Below are 14,965 nucleotides of genomic sequence, written 5' to 3' on the forward strand. Positions count from 1 at the left end.
ATTTTACGTTTATATTTTTATCTTTTAAACCCTACGACTTTTTCTAAATCTGTTTTTTAAACAAATATAAACAAATTCAAAACAACGTAGTAAAAATCTACAGCTCTCTATGTAAACGCTTTATATGAAAACTAGCTAATGGCTAAACGTTCGCGTAGCGGAAACTTGAATTTCTCCGAAGTTAATGCATGCACTGATTTCATTCATACATAATCAATTATACACAAATACACACTAATTTTTGGACACATCTTTTCTTCTAAAGTCTATGGATTAAAAAGTTCCGCCAGGACAACGTTCGCCCAGCGGAATCTGTTTTTGGTGAATTTCTCCACAATGGCTGCATACACAAATTTTTATTTACCATACACAATTATAGGACGTCATACACTAATTATCTGCATAATTAAAATCTTTAAATTCAACAACATTCCGCTGCGCGAACGCACAGTTTTTTAAACAAATATAAACAAATTCAAAACAACGTATGTAAAAATCTACAGCTCTCTATGTAAGCGCTTTATATGAAAACTAGCTAATGGCCAAACGTTCGCGTAGCGGAAACTTGAATTTCTCCCAAGTTTATGCATGCACTGATTTCATTCATACATAATCAATTATACACAAATACACACTAATTTTCGGACACATCTCTTTTCTTCTAAAGTCTATGGATTAAAAAAAGTTCCGCCAGGACAACGTTCGCCCAGCGGAATCTGTTTTTGGTGAATTTCTCCAGAATGGCTGCATACACAAATTTTTATTTACCATACACAATTATAGGACGTCTTACACTAATTATCTGCATAATTAAAATCTTTAAATTCAACAACATTCCGCTGCGCGAACGCACACGCCTTACATGGAGAGACTACCATAGGTAGTATCACCACAACTCTACCCACCCCTTTGCAAGGCTGGTCGTCAAACTTTCTGGCACCCTACCCCTAGCGACTGCCACAAATGTACCCAACCAACCTACCAATATCGTGCCTTCCAGGGAAAGAGGGATGAAATAAAAAAAATACGTAATTAAAATTACATTTATTGATTATTTATTATTACATGTTATCGGGAAGGGGCATGGAATGACGAGCACAAGTGATGAAATATTATCTCATGCTTATTGAGATATTCCTGAAAATTATTTAAATTAAATAAATAGTTGAGAGCAAGTCCTCCACAAGACAAATACTGTAAGGTACTGTCTTAGTAGCACTATAAATTAGCTAATCCTCTGCGGAATCACAGATTAAAAAAATATCACAGTGTAAACAAAATATGCTTAGTACATTCAGGGATGTTCAAGATGCTAGTAGACAATATTCAATTAAACTCGAATCTAGCCTGTTATGCAACCACAAACTGCAATATCAACCAATCAGCATTTCTACACGCCTTAACACTAAATTCCACACAAGTACTCGTATGAGGATTGCTACTAATTAATTACTTTGTACTTTAAAATTAATAGTCATTAAATCTCTTGTGGCCTGCACCACCGTTGCTGCCGCCACCATTTCCCCTACCGAAGTTGCTTCCACGTTTGAAGGAACCGCCGCCTCCGCGGCCACCCCCGTATCTGTTTCTGTTCCAGCCTCCGCCGCCACCGCCGCAGCGGTCGGCCATGGTTTGGAGTTGAGGGTTCACCACCTGAAGAAAAGACATTTTGTTAGTGCCATCATAGTGCATCTATGTCAAATACGTATAAGGACATAATAATCAAGTTTGTTACAACATCTGAGGATGGGATCCAGACAACATTGTGTGGACACCGAAGGCATGTAGCTGTGTTAATGTACCTCATACTCGCATTCATGTTACACTATGTAGAAGTGTACCCATGCCAAAGGTATGAGGAATTGTGTTACAACAGCAAACAAAACAAAAATTCAGTACTAACCTGATTAGCTTCTTGTAGAACTGACACCAGGTCTTTGGCTTGACGAGAGTTGGAGGGTGTAAAGAAGGCGTAAGATGTGCCTTTTGATTTTGAACGTCCTGTTCTGCCAATCCGGTGAATGTAATCCTCAGATGAGTTAGGATAATCAAAGTTAATAACGTATTTTATTCCATCAACATCTGTAAAAAAATTAACAATTAGGAAATGCTTAAATAATGTTTGGTCAGAAAAGCTAAGAACAGTCATTTTGATAACAGAACAAAGAAATCTATGAGTAGAACAAGTTAATCTTCAAAATCTGTGTAATGTTATGGTAACTCATAGCCGTGTATTACTTACATGAATGAGTTACACAGATATGTACCAAATACAATTCAATATTTGCCTCTCACTCAGAACCCAGGAGTCTTATTAAGGGCATGATGATTAGTTTATTTGTTGTAAAATCTTTGTAATATTGATATTGCCCCATCCAAAACTCCATTTGGCCGAAATAGAAAACCCTTGACCCTCTGCCGATAACATCTCAACTGTGGTCAAGTTTTTCAACAATGCACATCGGAGAATCTTTCATCTCGGTACTCTCACTCTTATATACTAGTGCATCACCAGGTTTTCCACACTCTCAAGTGTATCCGTCCGTACAGATAGACGGACATACCATCAAGCTTTCCGGCCTCGGGTCCAATCACAGTGAAAGGCACTAATGAGGCACCGTTATATTGACGAGTTATTGCATTCTCTAAACAATGTACTGCATCAGACTACATCATCTACAAATCCAGTGCAGTAGTGACTTGCCCATTAAATTTGGGCAGTAATCAGATAGAACACAATAACCTTCCGCCAGTGCCTCTGAAAGTATAAACAAATGCAAGTTACATTAAATAATTACATTTGAATTGCTAGTTTGAGAGCAATAAAATCTTACAGCACTTTCATAACTTTAATTTTAAATGGGAATATTTTTGGTAATACTACAGCTACAGCTTGGGTTTTCACTTTTAAAACTAATGCTTATCAATTTTTTTTAAATTATATTGCTCTCAAGTGTGTATAGGTACAATCAGAATTACAAATAAGCTTTCATGTTCTGAATTTTTCAAAAGAAGTCTTTGGATTCTGTATAAAACCTAGACTATAATATTTACCAAGTCCTCTGGCTGCAACATCAGTTGCAACAAGTATACTGGCACGGCCTTGCTTAAATTGATATAGTGTTTCATCTCTCTCCTGTTGAGTTTTGTCACCGTGCATACAAACTGCAGGCCATCCATATCGTCTTATATTCCTAGTGATATTTTCTACTTTCCTCTTAGTTTCTACAAAGATAATTGTTTTGGCACCAGGCTCTTGACTCTGTCCTATTTCTTGTAAAAGTACATTTAATCTGCAAAGGATAAATTGTTATTAGAAATTTTTAAGACATTACATAAAGATTTTATAAATGTTTTGTCAGATCTTCTTAGAGGAGTATAATTTATTTTAATCAAATACTATCATTCTTATATTAATTCATCATAATAGACTAAAGAAAATTTGGTGCAAAAGAAGTCGAGAGATACATACTTGTTTTCTTTTTCATGTTCCTGGCAAACATCTACAATTTGTAAGATGTTGTGGTTAGCTGATAACTGTAGAGATCCAATGTTAATTTGGAGGTAATCTCCCAGGTAGTCTTCAGCTAATTTTCTTACTTCCTTCGGCCATGTTGCTGACCACATCAAAGTTTGTCTATCAGGGCGAATCTGTTCAATGATTTTTCTAATTTGGGGTTCAAAACCCATGTCCAACATACGGTCAGCTTCATCTAGGACCAAATATGTGCATCTCTGCAAATTTGTGGTACCCTTTTCTAAGAAATCAATCAATCTACCAGGAGTAGCAATTACAATTTCTACTCCCCGTTCTAAGTCACGGCCTTGCTCTCTCTTGGGTGCACCACCAAATACACAAGTGTTGCGGACATAGGCAGAGTTACCAAAGTCAGAAGCAACTTGTTGGATTTGTTGTGCTAATTCACGAGTTGGTGCAAGAACCAAAGCAATGGGACCATCACCCCGCCTAATAGGGGGCTGGTTGTTGATATGCACAATAGCAGGTAAAATGTAAGCCAGAGTTTTTCCTGAGCCAGTCTGGGCAATGCCTACCAAGTTCTTTCCAGACATAGCAATAGGCCAGCCTTGTGCTTGGATAGGTGTTGGGTCCTTGTATCCCATGTTGGTTATGCTTTGATTGACATAATCAGGGAAATTGGCTTCATCAAAATTCTGAATGGGGTTTGGGATATCCAGCCCACTTACAGTGATCTCAAATTTGCTTCTGTATTCCTCTACCTCATAGGGTGATCTGTTTAGAACTGTTGGGTGTGGGTTGTAGAAATCTTTGTTGAATGGTTGCAGAGACATAGTATCCCAGTTGGGCCGGCGCATGTTTTGACCGCCAGTGAAGTCTTTCTTGCCACCGCCGCCGCCAAAACCGCCGCCAGAACCACCAAATCTGTTGCCACCGCCGCCTCCGCTACCGCCGAACTTTGATCCTCCATTACTGAATCGTGATGAGCCGTTGCTGCTCCCGAACTTCCTTTCTCCGCCAAATTTGGAACCACCGCTTCCACCACGGCTATTGTTCCAACTACTAGACCTAAGAAAAAGAAATCGCAATTAATTGACATTCATCATGACAGTGATAGTTCAAACACGTGTTGAATTAATTGTGCCAAGTTCGCACGTGTTTCAAACCGGTTTTGATAGCTTTATCGGTCTTATCACGTTTATACCTACCGTGAAGTATTATTAATCATCACGCTTTACCAAAGTCGTTATAAATTAAACCCAAGTATTGATCGCTAGGCAAGGAAAATGCGTCATTGCGGGTATTGCCACGCATGCGCGTCATGAAAGCCACCATGGATCAATGATTTACGAGTACACAAGATGGCGAAATAGCATTGAGATTAACTTTCATAATACCTATTCAGATCAATAGAATAGCCATGTTTTGAAATAGTACACATTTTTGTAATGTAAAAACGCATTTTTGACTCTAGAAACCATTTACAATAAAGGAAATAGCATTACTATTTGAAAGTATCGATGGTCAAACAAACGTAACATTGAATGCAGAAATAAAAATTATTATCATAAAAAATACTGAAATAATAGCAAAAACTAATTTTATGATGTACGTAAAGAATACTTACATTTTGCTGGATGTGATTTATTCCACGATGTTAAAAGTAATTCAAGATTATTTTTAAGTAGCAGGGTCGACCTGTAAGTAAAATGGGCGATGGTTAAACTAAAAAATCATCACAGTCACACATCACAATATAAAATATTACTAAGGAACTTAACACTTGCAGGAAAATCAGTTTCTCAAGAATTATAATCAAGAAAAATTAAGAGACTTGAAAAACAGAAAAAATAAAAATATTTTTAATTTAATGAAACACGTCCCACCTTGACCACTGCTATCGCCGAAAGGAGCGATTTGTGAAGTGAAGAACGGTTTGGTTCTGAACCTGAACGAAAACATGAAATCATTCGTTATTGGTTAAGGAAGTCCAATCGACTAATTACATACTAAAATATGAATTAGTCGATTTGTCTGACGAAATTGCTGTTTAAAGAATGATTAATTCGCTTGGCTTTTTGTAAAAGTTAAGATATTTTGAGATTAAAATATGATAATTATTATCACAAGACAATTTAACTTCTGAGAAGTAGGTGATTTATCGATTCCGGTGACTGGGCAGGCCAATCACGTACGCGTACCCATCATAGTTCACATACCGCGAGATGATTTAGGCCCGATTCTCCTAATTTTACTTAAGCGACATACGATTCCCATCTGACTAAGATCCTATCCCGACTCAGATACGATTGAAGCGTATGTGGCATTCCGCTATTTTTTCTTTGAAATAAACTTTTTTATCCTTTTCTGTCATTCAATAATGAATCATTTTGTATGCAAATGATTTACAATTGCATTGATTGAGCAAACTACCGTATAGACCAAAATCACCAAAATAGCAGACCAACGTTGGAATAAGATTTGAAAAATTTCATGGTCTTATATTAGTAGCAGAATATCCGATATGGTTAAAACTGCTGTTGCGATTCAATTTCTATTCAATTTTGACATTATTAACTTAGGAGAAACGGGCCCCAGAGTTCTTATATAAATCTATACTCCATTAATTCGCATGGGTACTGATACTATGTTTCGAAATAAGCTCACTATGAGGTAAACACAGATATTTGCGTACGTACAAATCGTGTATTGGAGGACTCAACTTGAACCAAATTGGGCTACAATCTACATATACGCGATCTATTATATGTGTTTGTACCGTATATTAACAATTATAAAATCTTTGAAGACCACTGACAGTGTAGGGCATGACGGAGTATCGACTAAAATTATTAAACATGTAGCCGAAACCATTTGTACACACCTCAGCCATATCATAAATTTATGCATCATTACTGGTATATTCCCAGAAAACTTAAAAATATCTGTTATTAAACCATTATTTAAAAAAAATGATAAGCTACAAATGGATTGCTATAGGCCGATCGCGCTTTTATCAATTTTTTCGAAAATATTTGAGAAATACTTCTATAATCAAATATATAGATACCTAGAAACACAAAAAAATATTAGTAAATGAACAAAAAGGCTTCCGCAAAAATAAGACGATAAATATGGCTTTATACGATTTCTTATACAATATTATAAAAAACATAGATAAAAAGACGCCAGTCTGTTCCATATATTGCGACATGACTCAAGCTTTTGACTATGTTAGTCACGATATCTTAATAAAGAAACTAGAAGCTTACGGTATAAGAGGAAATGTGCTCCAACTAATAGAAACCTATTTAAAAGCCAGAAAACAATATACAGAAATTACTAAAATTAATCCATTAAAAAAAAGGGAGGAAGTTTATAAGTCTCATATACGAACGATTATGTACGGAGTACCCCAAGGTAGTGTATTAGGACCGTTACTCTTCATTATATACATCAATGATTTACCGAAAGTAACCAACTACCCCATGACACTCTTTGCCGATGACAGTACTGTAACGATTCACTCTAAAAATGAAAAAGAAATCAACGATACATTACATTCCTTAATTCAATGGATGAATAATAATAATTTGAAAATTAATTTAGATAAAACTAAAATAATGTGGTTTAGTCAGCGCGTACCTACCCCTAATTTTAAATTAAACTTCCATGGGACCGAACTAAGCACCGCTAACACAACAAAATTTTTAGGCATTACAATAGATAGAAATCTTAACTGGAAAGCGCATGCAGATGGACTTGCAAAGAGGATTAGCTCTTCAGCATACGCACTCTTAAAATTAGCAGCCCTAATAAACTGTGACGCTCTTGTTACCGCTTACCATGGCATTGTAGGTTCCATTTTAAGGTTTGGAGTGATGTTTTGGGGTAACTCTACCAGTAAAGAAGTTATTTTCAAAGCACAAAAAAAATGTATTAGAGCTATGTTTAGACTTAAAACCACTGATAGTTGTAAACCTTATTTTATAAAATATAAAATTTGATCATTGCCTTCCCTATTTATATATGAAGTAGCCGTTTTTGTTAAAATTAACTCACACTTATTCAGCCGCCTTTCAGACGTAGTTGTCCGTAATCGGAGAGACAATGATCGGCTGTGCGTAGTAAGATCAAATACTGCGCTCATGCACAAAAGTATTTTCTGTCTGGCACCCATGATATTCAACAAAATACCTAAGTCTATTAAACAGCTACCGCTTTCAAAATTTAAATTTCATTTAAAAAAATATTTAATAGAAAACTGTTTTTATAATGTTCACGAATTTTTAAATAAGTAATCTAGTTTATATCTTAGTTTAATTTACTTTTCATATTTTTAAAATTATTTTAGAATTGTAAGCATTATCTTTTATTTAACTTTTGTACGCCCTTGTGGGCAAAACATGCAAGAACTATGATTTTTTATGTAACACCCTGCTTAGCAAACCTGTTTTGTACTGCATACTCATGTTTTGGACAAATAAATAATCTTTATCTTTATCTTTTATCTTTACCGTTTGTACACACCACTGCTGCACTGCGTGCTGGCCTTATATCTAGATCGAAAATACACTGTTCATCTTCCTTCACCTCTTTTAATAATTTTCTTTTTTAATAGGGCAACACCAACCTGGATGCATTCACTCTCAATCATCATTCGGTCATTCACTCACACTCGTCAAACAGGGAAGTTTGTGCGGTGATGTTCATGTTTCTGAAATTTATTTATTAGTCCAAATAACCAATAATTTGTGTGAATTTCGAAGTTTAATTGATACTTAATACTTAGAAATGGCGATGCAACCACACAGCAAGAAGAGAGTGTGCTATTATTATGATAGTAAGTATGAAAAAGTTTGTTACCCGCCACTGTGATTGTTGAAAGCATCCATACATATTTCAAAGTAATAATCATAGAAAATCACAATTATTTAATGTTAGGGGTGTATTCAACATATGTTTACTATAAAAATAGGATATTGTATTACTTAAAGCCCACAAAATCGTCTTGAAGAATTTATGCTCATATGTGTTGAGTCACTTAGTGGCGTCTGTACTGCGTTCTGTGCTCTCATTGGTCGCCTGTCTTTCGTTCGCATCTTGATATGTGTGGTACAGACTCTTATGTGTCAAGCCATAAAATGAATTGAGTAACATGCTTTTATGAAGTTGAAATTGATAATGTAAAATATTTATTTGCTTTCAGGTGATATTGGAAACTATTATTATGGACAGGGACATCCGATGAAACCTCACCGTATACGTATGACTCACAACTTGCTACTTAATTATGGGTTATACAGAAAAATGGAAATATATGTAAGTAATAATTTTTTCCTCCTTGAACATGTAGCAAAACAAGGTCTTGTACCAAATGGATGGATAGTTAAGTCTGAGGTCAGGTTCCCCAAGTTATCTTTACCATGTCATCATTTGCACAAATCAGGTAGTTTTGATGGACCCCTTGATATCTCAATTTTAAAATTGAAAAATTTGGTGAAATGTCAGCTTAAAGATAACTAAAATAGGATTTAGATTCTAAATTAGAGATAGATATTAGAAAACGTTTATATGTACCGAAAATGAGACATTCAAAAAATCAAGAAACATTTTCCAAAAAGTTGAAAAATAAAAATATGTATTATATTTCAGAGACCACACAAGGCTACAGCTGATGAGATGACAAAGTTCCACTCGGATGACTACATTCGCTTCCTGCGATCAATCAGACCTGACAACATGTCTGAGTACAACAAACAGATGCAAAGATGTAAGAACTTTTGCTTATAAATATGATTTATTTATTTACTTAGACATATGTATCTACCGTCTGCAGTACAACTGCATTCAAATGCAAATTACCACACATCAATAAAAATAGCGTGTAACAAATTCACAGACATGCCCACAGTCTCCCATACATCCTAACAATTATTTATCTATGTTCTACATTTTGTTACCTGGCTTGATAGACTGAAGTAATTTATTATTTATGAATAGAGATAAGGGAGATGTCATATTGTGTATTCATGTATTGATAGCTATTTAGTACCATTGTTTATATTTATGTTTGTTTACAGTCAATGTGGGTGAAGATTGTCCAGTGTTTGATGGGCTCTATGAGTTCTGCCAGCTGTCTGCTGGTGGATCAGTCGCTGCAGCAGTAAAACTTAATAAACAGGTAAGGGGACTTGGACAAGTTGTGCTTGTCATAAACAGTATAACTTAGCTGAATGCAAAGCAGCTAGCTGTCTATTCTATACAAACATTTTCTAATAACTGACTTTCAACAGGCTTCCGAAATCTGCATCAACTGGGGTGGTGGTCTCCATCATGCCAAGAAATCAGAAGCATCTGGTTTCTGTTACGTGAATGACATAGTGTTGGGCATCCTTGAGTTGCTGAAATACCACCAGAGAGTACTGTACATTGACATTGATGTTCACCATGGAGATGGAGTGGAAGAGGCTTTCTATACCACGGACAGAGTCATGACAGTGTCATTCCACAAATATGGAGAATACTTCCCTGGAACAGGTTAGTTACAACAATACATTAGTAGTTTTTAATGAGACATTCAATGCCACCAATTCTCCAGAACCACATTTACTAAAATAGATATTTGCAACTTATCATGGTATTCTAAACACTAATATAATATTGTGTTGCAGGTGATTTACGTGACATCGGCGCCGGCAAGGGCAAATACTACGCCGTGAACATACCACTGCGCGACGGAATGGATGACGAATCATATGAATCCATCTTCGTGCCCATCATCTCTAAAGTCATGGAGACATTCCAGCCGAGCGCAGTTGTGCTTCAATGTGGCGCCGATTCTCTTACAGGTATGTAATCAAACTTTAAAAGATGACCATATAAATATATTTTAGGTATAACTCTTCCAGAAGTAGTCGCACCATGATTTTGTAGTGGTGTTTTGGTGCTAAATTAGTTATTTCTCTTTGTCAACAGGAGACAGGTTGGGTTGTTTCAATCTAACAGTACGAGGCCACGGCCGCTGTGTAGAGCTCGTAAAGAGATTCGGTTTACCATTTTTGCTGGTTGGAGGAGGAGGGTAAGTTTTCAAAGAAAATCTCTAAGTCACTGAATTTGTTTGTTCTTGCTGCATATATTTTCTGACCTTTTTTTTCTTATTCTCTTTCTAGCTACACAATTCGTAATGTTTCACGTTGCTGGACTTACGAGACGTCAGTAGCACTTGGTGTTGAAATTGCAAATGAGCTTCCATACAATGACTACTTCGAATACTTTGGTCCTGACTTCAAACTGCATATATCACCAAGCAACATGTCAAATCAAAACACGTCAGAGTATTTGGAGAAAATAAAGAACAGGCTCTTTGAAAATCTGAGAATGTTACCGCATGCACCAGGCGTTCAGGTAAGAAATTAACATTCATTATTAACTTTTTTTGTTGAATGATTTTATATTTTATATGTTAAATATAACGTAAATTCATTACTTGATCACAGGTACAAGCCATTCCAGAAGACGCGGTTAACGATGAATCTGAGGATGAAGACAAAGTTGACAAAGATGAAAGGCTGCCACAAAGTGAAAAAGTATGTACCATTTAATTTACACCAGCTATTTTTCCGCCATTTCACCCGCTTCCCTATTTACTGCCTACTTGAGGATAGTCTAGCTTCCCAATAGCGAAATAATTTTTCAAAACGGTAAAGCAGTTTTGGAACCTTTGAGTACAAACAAACAAAAACATGTTTCACTTTATTATAATAGAAGTAGATCACAATGCTAGGAATTACTCAATTTTATCTTAGTAAAAAAATATTTAAATATAAACCATCTTATTTGTAAAAGAAACTAATATTTTATATTTGTTATCAGGACAAGCGCATAACTGGTGACGGTGAGCTGTCGGATTCTGAAGATGAAGGAGAAGGTGGTCGTCGCGACAACAGGTCGTACCGGACGCCGCAGCCGCGCAAGCGTCCGCGCCTAGACAAGGACGGATCCACTATCAAGGATGAAATCAAAAGTAAGTAATCTTGTCATTTTTATATTGTTGTTTTGTTTATTAATATGAAAGCAAAGTGGACAGTGGACAGCATCTTTGAGTTGGAAATAGGCTTGAGTTTCTATTGTCTAGCTTCAGATACATTACTTTTCAAGCTCTGTCAAGAAAAAATTGGTCTTCAAATGTGTTTATACTGACATTTATTTATATTTTTTGTTATAGCGGAAGACTCAAAGGATGATGTCAAAAACATCAACAGTGTAGAAGAACCAAAGAAAGACATGCCTCCAATTCCCTGATGTACGCGCTAAACACCGTAGTTGTTCCAATGCACTGTCATGCAATGTCAAGACACGTGCCACGAGACAAACACGGGTGTTTCATGATAACGAGCGCGTTGTACCCAGACAACGTTTATAATTCTTGATGTAGTGCTCCAAAAAGAATATTATATATTTTGATACCAGACAAAAGCAGAAGATTGCAAGTAGACGTTTCCGGATCTCAATTTTTTGTAACAGTTAGTTCCTCTCCATTATCCGAATGGGAACCTGTCCATGAGAGTAATCATTTTATTACAGTGTGTGTCACAAAACAATTCAAGTTTTAAGATCAAGGGCACTGTTAATGGACTACAATTTTTCAGACTAGTTATGTGTAATTTTATCTTCTACACAAGTAGTAGCTTCATCTAAAGTTAAGATTTTTGTATTTGATAAAAATGTAGTTATAGTCCATTTTAAATTAATGCGATTGTCAAAGTAATTTTGAGATATAAGTTATGATTTTCTTACAAATTCTCTAGCTATAGTTAAAACACTGAACGAATAGTGTTCGCATTTCAAGTATTTCTTTTTGTTATAGATCTGCCCAAAGTGGTGTTTGACATTTTACACGATTACACGTGCCCCTGATATTCCAAAAATATCAGGAACAGCTTGTTTGTATTAAAATGTCAAACACTTACAGTGGTTTGTCCTAGAATGAGGGTTTTCAGTTCTTTTTCTGCCTCCAGGTACACCTACGTAAGCGTCAGGTCCAATCAGCTCCCAGATAGCACCTAAAAATCGTAGTCTTTCAGATAAATATTTACTGCCAGAAGATTGGCGAACTCGAGATTGCGCTCAAATAACGGCTTTCATCTGCAATTTTATTTGCATACATGTGCATTGCACGACTTTTAAGAGCGAATAATCCAAAAACAGGTGTTGGACCTGAAGCAATAATGCTGTCATGTAGAACTTTTCAGAAAATCCTCATTATCTCGCTAGTTGTAAATTATTTTTATTGAAGTGACATTTGAAATTAATGCAGTTTTTACACTGAGTGTTCTTTTCAACATTGTGAAATTATTCCACCCATAAGACATGTCTAGACCAGAGCCAATTGATTTGGATTCGTTTCCTCCAGATTAAAATAGTAACTTTTCATTAATGTATTTGGGCATGTTAAAGTTTTTTAGGGAATTTATGAATAACTTTTATTTTTATTATATATCAATAATTATAAATTCTCTACGAAACTGAATCCTATAATTTAGGGAGTAACAACTAAGGTATTTTTCAATTGAATCACAATGGGATACCATATTATTATATGTAATTCTGTAAATAGCAGTCCTCATGTAGATGTGGAAATGAAACTTAAATGTAGAAGCTGCCTGAAAGAGAGGTTGATGTGGCAGCTTTTACATAATGCGAATTTTTACTATAAAATAACCGTGTTTAGTTCATTTGAATTGGAAAAATATTTAACTCGCAACTCTGGTTTAAGTATTGAGGGTGATGATGACGAATATTTTATTATTCGCATAAGATAGAATAAGACTGTAAATATATTTTTTATTGTTCAATATATCAAAATGTGTCGAATTTGGTGTTTTATTACCATACTGGCTGTTGTCCGCGACTTCGTCTGCGTGAGCAATATAGAATTTCCAAATGTTTATTTAATCATTCATTGCTCAACCCCCGAAGGTGATAGCGTGATAATATATTATAGCCTATGTGTTGAACCGGCCCCCAGGTAATAGTCATGCAAAATTTGATTTAAATCCATGCAGTACTTTTTGAGTTTATCCGGGACAAACACAAATAAACAGACATACAGACAAAAATTCTAAAAACTACATATTTAGGTTCAAAATCGATTATGGATCACCCCCCAAGTATTCTTTAAAAAAATATTCAATGTACAGTTTTGACTTTCCTATCATTTTATTATAAACTCTTTTGCAAAAAAAGCGGGCACTAGTGCGAAATCTTAGTTTTAAGGACTTTACGTGTATTTCAAAGGGTTTTAATGATTGTAGTATGTTTCTAGCATCAAAAGAGTTAGCCGAGCATGGTCGAGGGTGTATTCTAAATTTGAATTTTGTACAATTGTTAAGAAATTGGTTAAACCTTGTTTTGGACTTATTGCTGACAGAAAGTTCGTCGGTGTTTCGAAAAGTTTTTGAAGTGATTTTCAGGAAAATGATAATGCAGTTTTAATTAATGATTAATGTACTTTTTTGTTTGATCAAAACATTTTTGAAAAACTATGCGTATTTGTTAAAATTTTCACCTGCTCTAAATGGGCTATACTGATGGTTGATGGCAATGTTAAGAGTTTCGGTATTTTAGTGTAAAGCGTTCTATTGTTTAGATATTGTACCCACGTGTTTTAAAATATCGCTTTTTCATAATTAAACTCTATTTAGAAGAGTATCAGTACCTTTGGCTGCGACAAAACCAATTTAAAGTAAGCAGTGCCCATCACAACTCGTTTCCTATCGGACTTTGACATTTAAAAAATACCAAATTTTGTGATAAATGTTAAAATTAACCACATGAAAAATGATGAAGAGGGATAAAGCTATCTGAAAAGTCAAATTATTGCCGCGTTGAAGGTCTCGATAACTCCATAGGTATCGGGTTACTAATCGATGATTTAGCTGAAAGGGAGTCAAGAATTCAAAATTATTGGCCAAACGTATGTTTCTTAAGAAATGAGCAGATAGCCAATTATTGTTATGATTTAAGCAGGAAAGTGCTGTAGATGCCAGAAAATCTCATTGTAGGCAAGTTTATTTAATAAAATGTCCATGGGATGAAAACACGCTATTTGAACGCTCAGACTCATAGATCTTCAGTGGTCTACGGAGTTTCCCAAGAGACGAGGTTGTTTAAAAATCAGTGATTACGAGACCTTAAGACCTCGTGCTCACAGTCTACGCGCTATTTTCTGTATTTTGTAGAATTTCAAGACTTTTAAAAATGTCAAAGTCCGATAGGAGACGAGCTGTGATCGGCAGTGCTTGCTTTAAATTGGTTTTGTCGCAGCCAAAGGTACTGATACTCTTCTAAATAGAGTTTAATTATGAAAAAGCGATATTTTAAAACACGTGGGTACAATATCTAAACAATAGAACGCTTTACACTAAAATACCGAAACTCTTAACATTGCCATCAACCATCAGTATAGCCCATTTAGAGCAGGTG

The 14,965-nt window shown here is 35.5% G+C and overlaps 2 protein-coding genes across 3 annotated transcripts; one reads left to right on the forward strand and one right to left on the reverse strand.

Moving 5' to 3' along the window:
- Positions 1-1,029: 1,029 nt before the first annotated feature.
- Positions 1,030-5,447, reverse strand: LOC110370101 (ATP-dependent RNA helicase p62). 2 transcript variants are annotated; one of them, XM_021325832.3, is made up of 6 exons: positions 5,365-5,446; positions 5,106-5,176; positions 3,473-4,546; positions 3,055-3,293; positions 1,904-2,082; positions 1,030-1,653 (listed from the first exon to the last, which is right to left on the reverse strand). In XM_021325832.3, coding segments are annotated over exons 2-6 (1,680 nt in total). In that variant the 5' UTR covers positions 5,108-5,176; positions 5,365-5,446; the 3' UTR covers positions 1,030-1,467. The 2 variants fall into 2 exon arrangements, 1 of the variants encoding a protein (XP_021181507.2); XR_002429226.3 differs by lacking the exon at positions 1,030-1,653 and adding an exon at positions 2,243-2,758 and having other exon boundaries at positions 1,913-2,082; positions 5,365-5,447.
- Positions 5,448-8,118: 2,671 nt separating this feature from the next.
- LOC110370102 (histone deacetylase HDAC1) lies at positions 8,119-13,354 on the forward strand. The gene is made up of 11 exons (XM_021325833.3): positions 8,119-8,321; positions 8,688-8,800; positions 9,134-9,251; positions 9,562-9,662; positions 9,775-10,018; positions 10,153-10,329; positions 10,457-10,559; positions 10,651-10,885; positions 10,978-11,067; positions 11,354-11,504; positions 11,706-13,354. Exons 1-11 carry the CDS (start codon positions 8,273-8,275, stop codon positions 11,780-11,782), a joined length of 1,458 nt encoding a protein of 485 aa, XP_021181508.1. The 5' UTR covers positions 8,119-8,272; the 3' UTR covers positions 11,783-13,354.
- The last annotated feature ends 1,611 nt before the right edge of the window (positions 13,355-14,965 follow it).

Source organism: Helicoverpa armigera, chromosome 11 (assembly GCF_030705265.1).
Source record: "Helicoverpa armigera isolate CAAS_96S chromosome 11, ASM3070526v1, whole genome shotgun sequence".
In the NCBI taxonomy this organism is placed as follows: domain Eukaryota; kingdom Metazoa; phylum Arthropoda; class Insecta; order Lepidoptera; family Noctuidae; genus Helicoverpa; species Helicoverpa armigera.